The 5,942-nt window shown below is 24.3% G+C and overlaps 2 protein-coding genes across 3 annotated transcripts in view; both read right to left on the bottom strand.

The window, feature by feature from the left end:
- Nucleotides 1-218: 218 nt before the first annotated feature.
- Nucleotides 219-3,089, bottom strand: LOC102681572 (inositol polyphosphate 5-phosphatase K-like). The gene is made up of 9 exons (XM_006622120.2): nt 2,724-3,089; nt 2,343-2,459; nt 2,184-2,261; nt 1,891-2,038; nt 1,628-1,803; nt 1,242-1,469; nt 1,002-1,155; nt 687-876; nt 219-558 (listed from the first exon to the last, which is right to left on the bottom strand). Exons 1-9 carry the CDS (start codon nt 2,747-2,749, stop codon nt 383-385), a joined length of 1,293 nt encoding a protein of 430 aa, XP_006622183.1. The 5' UTR covers nt 2,750-3,089; the 3' UTR covers nt 219-382.
- Nucleotides 3,090-4,098: 1,009 nt separating this feature from the next.
- LOC102681257 overlaps nt 4,099-5,942 on the bottom strand; it is a 13,669-nt gene continuing 11,825 nt past the window's right edge. Inside the window, exon 7 of one of the 2 annotated variants that reach the window (XM_006622118.2) lies at nt 4,099-4,285. In XM_006622118.2, the coding sequence (XP_006622181.1) occupies nt 4,140-4,285 (146 nt within the window). In that variant the 3' untranslated portion in view covers nt 4,099-4,139. The remainder of the gene's footprint in view (nt 4,286-5,942) is intronic. The other variant, XM_006622119.2, reaches the window with a different exon arrangement.

Here is a 5,942-nt window from a genome sequence, read left to right as displayed (position 1 = left end):
AATACTTTCGAAGATATTCAATTTTTTTCTTTACAATTATCTCTATTTATTTTTATAAAACAAATAAAGATATATTATAAGCAATTTAAATCATTAATATTTTTTAAAGATCATTTAATGTATATGTTATGTATAAGCATAAATGTAAAGTAATATTCTAATCTTTTAAAAATAACTATTATAAGAAAATAATAAAATTATAAAGCTCAAAAAACTACATTTGAATAAAATAATATTCAATCACTCGGTGAAACTATTCATATGAATTTGATAATTTTTGAACATACATAAAGTGTCACAATTATATATTAAGTAATTATCACTGGTGATTATTATTGGTGATTATGACGCATAAACTAATTGAAAAACTAATTAAAATTTATCAGATAGGTCTATGATGGCCTGGAAAAGGTGGGCTAACACCTAAAATTCCCAAAAGATTTCCTCGTTGAGCAACATAAACCAAACGATACATTCCTGGTGCTCGGAGAGCCGTATCATTAAAATAAATTCGTTCAATAATCGAATGAGGTTCAAAAGGAATTGGCGATGATTTACCTAATATAAATTTTTATTATAAATTCGATAAAATAATTGTGATGTATTTAATTTATTTATATGAAAATGTAAATAAAGTAAAATAATTGGTATATTTAAAGAAGTATAAAAAAATTATAATATCTTACCTCGGCCCACATATTCATAAACAATATATTCATCTAAACTGGAAAATTCATTGGGAAATAAACCTACCCAATCACCACTAGCAGGTCTTGCATCTCCCAATAATTTATATGATACTGAATTTTCTTCATCTATAAACCAAGATGACACCGGTTGAAATTCTACACCATGATCTTCTATACATGGTCTGATCTGTGAATATAATATAAATCTTTGTATTAATAATTTTTATCATAATTAATTTTAATTAAATTTCATCAAAATTTTGTATTAATTATTATTATTATTAATGATTTTTATGATTCATAAAATCTTACAATAATGTCAAATTCACCAGTAACAGGTTTGTGATCTGATTGTATATAATTGGAATGACTTTTATAATTATGCTGAATGATATTTAATTTAACATCATCATAAATATTTGCATTTACTCTGTATAAAATTCTATCAGTCCATGATGGTCGACGTCTAATGAAAAAAAAAAAATTTTTTAGTTTAAAAAAAAAACAATACAAATATAAAAATATAAAAATATAATAATAAATACACATTACTTAAGATCAAATTCTTGAGATGCAAATTCATATTTATAAGTAGGAGGGAATGTAATAGCACTTTCATTCAATTCAGCAAAAGCTTCTCCTTTTTCCATTACCATCTTCAATTGATCTTTAGTTAACAAGGTTGTTAATTGATTTTTTTTAACCAATAAGTCAATCTCTGTGGCAGTTAAATCTTCTCCATGTAATCGAAAATTTAAATCTCCAATCCAAAATACGTAACTATATATATAGAAATAATAATAATATAATTATATAATTGACGAATAAATAAATTACTGTAAATATAATATTTATAGAAAATACTATACTACTTACATTTATAGAAAATTAATTTATTTTCAAATTAAATTATCAATTCAAAAAAAATAATTACTTACTCATGGAATAATATTCTTGAAGTATCTGGATTACTAAAGCTATGATTTGTAAGTATTGTATTATAATCCACAATTCTATCTGCCAATAAATGATCATGTGGTGTCAAGTGTGTATTTACTACACACATGTTAATTCCATATATATTTAGTCTTATACTCACTGCACCTTTGTTTCCCTATAAATAATATATTTTTTTTTATTAAAAAAAATTAAAAAACAATTTCATGCAATCATAAAATATTTATGAAAAATTTTGTCTTACCCACATGCCTCCACATCCTGTTCGTGTATATTGAGTTTCTATCGATCTCAAATGTGTGATATGTTTTCTTAAGCAAAAAATATTTAGAACAAGACCCTGTAAACGCTGTGTACGTATTTTTACATAATCATACTTCTTTAACACTTCTCTACAAAAATTTTAAATAATAAAATTCTTTTCTAAAGAGAAAAGAACAAATTAACATAATAATTAATAATTTTCAGAAATTAATTACTAATTTACATATACAATTAAACTTATTGTATTAATATTTTTCATTTTTATGTTTATACCTGAAAGATTTAGTCCATGGATCTTCAAAGAATATATCCATTACCATATTTTGTGGTTGAGCTTTAACTTCTTGTAATCTAATATATATAATTTATAACATTAATTATGTATGTATTTTATATATAATACATATATTTATATAAAAAAAGTATATATACCCAATAAAATATAAATCAGCTAATGTTCTTGAATTGTTAATATTATTGAGATCAAGGAGTTTATTCAAACTTTGTTCTGGATATTTTGTTGCCACATTCCATGTAACAAAATATATTCTAAATACACGATAAATAATTTTATTTTATTATTAAAATTATTTATAATAAAATATAAATTATAAATAAATTGATCAAATTAATCAAATATTATAACAAGCGCATATCTTTAATTTGATATTAAATTTTTAATTCATCATTTAAATGTGAAATATAAGTAAGATAAAAAGTTACAGTGTAATATAATATGTATGTATAATCAGAAAAAAAAAAATATTGAATAAAAAGTATATAGATAAAAAAGCATACAAAAATTTTACTTACCTAAGATATTTCAATTTGTCAGCCATTTTTAAATATTATGATATAAATTGTAACAAAATTTTACTTTAATTTTATTAACATTAAAAATCAGGTACACTATAGTGACTATGCAATGTTTTCCAACATGTTTTATAGGTTAAGAAATAGCATAATAAATGTCAATAATCGATTAAATAATTTCTTCGTATTAAATTTTCATTAAAATATTATTAATAAATATTCCAACAAAGAAATTACAAAAATCACATTACTTTTCTATTAGAATACATGGAAATAATATTTGTACAAAGAATCATACCGTTGACAGCTGCAAAGAAAGTATCTCCTTTACACTAGGAACATGACGTCAAGAAAGCAACCTGTCATTTACATACTGTATGCATATGTATATATACATAAGTACTTATATATTGCAATTATAATAGAGAAAATACAGCAATTATATATGTAAGTATATGCTTAGTTATGAGAGAAGATTAAATAAATCATTATATTAATTCTAGTTTCTTGAACTGCTTTTTCATTTTAATTAATAGAATTTAATTAATAGAACTTAATTAATCCCGTTTTTTATTTTAATTAATTTAAAAAGTTCTACTTACCGTGTAGAATATTATCATTTATAAATAGTAGCTTGAAAGTAAAATTGAATAATATTTTTTTTAAATTTTATTTATTATTAAATTTATTAAAAAAATAATATAAGAATAAAAATATGATAAATGTAAAACATTGTTTTCAATGCATAGACCAACGTGTCAATTCACTCGATAAATTAAATATATTGAATAATTTAAATAAATTAAACGAAAATACCTGAAATTCTTTTGTTTTAATTTTTTTAATTTCGAATGATCATTAAAAAAACGATAAATAAAATAAATCTTTAATTTCCAAATTTTACGAAATTAAAACGATACTATCACTCTGATATGTATTCTAGAACTGTATTATAGAACTAATTCTTTTATAACAAGAAAAAATGTTGCAAGAGTGTGCAATTAAATGAAAATGAGTCATTAATAGATAAGAATAACACAAAGAAAAGAAAAATTTATCTGTTTTTAATCCATTGTACAAACACTTTTCTTTGTTATCATTTTTGTTTTCACATTTACAATATAAACATATATATATTTAATTTAAACATATGGAAATAAAAAAAGACATAAAAAACTTAATCATATTTTTATTTTAATTTATCCGATTATTATAATTTGATTTGATAATCGAGCATTATTTTTATAATAAAATAATAAATCTCGGACGATATTCGAACATCTTGTTATTTACAATAACAAGATAAGCGAACAGAAAATAAAATCCATTGTTTCATTGTTATCTTTTAAAAATTTAAAAATATAAAAAGAAGCAATTCTTTCGTCAAATTTATGGATTTTTATTTGAAAGCATTTATCAATACATCATCCCAGGATGAGCTGCTCGCTGAAAAAATACATTGGGATTTGCTGATAGAGTAGTGTACAAATTTCCCGCGTCTTCTGGTCTTAAGTACATGCCTGGTGGTGGTAAGACGAACGTTTCCATCGGACTGTGAACATCTGTAAAATATTTATTTTTCGATTAATCTATTCTTTAAAATTACTAATAATTGTATATGTATATGTATATATATATATTTAGAAATTTTTAAAATATGCTCGAAAAACTTGATTCTCAATTCGTTATCTATATTATATATCTACCGAAACTTGTTATTGGTTTCCGGTAAGGATAAAAATGTTGCGTATCCGCTTATTCTTCCGGTCGTGTTAAGCAACGAAGCGTAATTTTTATAACAAATTTATTTGAAATACTTTAAAAATATTTCTATTCCATATATGAGTCAATAATATAATTTTATTTTTGTTTTCATGTATTATGTGCTTAATGTACTTAAAGTTTACAAGTGTTGACACAGAATCTCCATTTAAGAGGTACAATTGTTCTGCAAACATAACCACATTTCGAAATGGGTCATACCTGTCACATTGCTTGCAAACTTATCATTATTTGAAAGTTTCTCGTCACGATCGAAATAATTTCATTATTTTTGAAATTGAATCGTCATGAAGAGAATGAAGCTGTCCAATATCTCTTATCGGAAATTAACGTAAGAACGAACGTAAGAATAATAGATAAAATATAATAGAGAAAATAGAGAAAAATTCGTCATCGATTTATATGATTGTTCACGAGAACGAAGAGAAATATTTTGTTTGATTAACATTCTTGCAAAAAATATATACGTACAATCATCAATAAACAAAGGAATGTTTCTCAATTGAAAAAAAGATAAAAATTTTAATTGAATTTTTGTCATTTTTTAAAAATTTGATTTATAAGTTTAATCGAAAAATCATAAAACTGGATATGGCTGGATATTATGATAACTACAAACACATTATAAACTACGATGTCATAAATAAGCGGATAGTTTATGCTTTACAGGCTAGTGACCTCTGCCTCGCAATATGTAGTGATCCACGCCCTACTCGTAATAATGGACATTACGGTAAAGAGATGAAACACGAATCTAACGTATACACTTGAAACTTGTTTCCCTCTTAATTTTTTTTTTAAGAGAAGACTACTTTTCAAGAATAAGTATATCGAAGAATTAAAATTTTCTTCTCTCTAAAAATGATCATGTTTAGATGCAACATCTACGAAAAAATTTTTGGCCATAACTTTTACTCGTCGAGGGAGGAGAATTTGTCTTTTTTCGTTCGTTCAAAAAAGTTTGATCAGTCACCAACAACGGGTCACCGATTAACTAGCGTCGTCTGATCTAACGGGATTTGTTTCCCCTTCCAGTTTAATTCTTGGAGAAGCGCTTGACCTCCGCCTCGAAACTTTCTCCCTCTCCACCTTTCCAGTAAGAGATTTTTCCTCCCTTTCGTTCGTTCCTCGAGGTGAAGGTCGCTAGAGGCGACGTCGTAACGGAAGAAAAGTTTGGAAGGTATTTCCAGTATTACTGCAATATCTTGATATTTTGATTTTTCCCTTTCGATCACGATAATAATCTTTTCATTTGACACATATTTGCGTACGCGTTTCAATGAAAAATATACAAGTATTTTTAATTTTTGAAATTCGATTAATTAAATATATTTTTTTTTCTTTTTTTTAGAAAGATCTTCCTAATCATTTCCTTTCATCTGAAAATCTATTTTTACAGATGAATCACTTTTGTTCTATTATTTTAATCATTTCAAA

The sequence above is a fragment of the Apis dorsata genome, unplaced genomic scaffold (assembly GCF_000469605.1).
Source record: "Apis dorsata unplaced genomic scaffold, Apis dorsata 1.3 scaffold_665, whole genome shotgun sequence".
Classification (NCBI taxonomy): domain Eukaryota; kingdom Metazoa; phylum Arthropoda; class Insecta; order Hymenoptera; family Apidae; genus Apis; species Apis dorsata.
The sequence above is the reverse complement of the archived record's forward strand: the minus strand, read 5'-3'. Positions and strand labels throughout refer to the sequence as shown.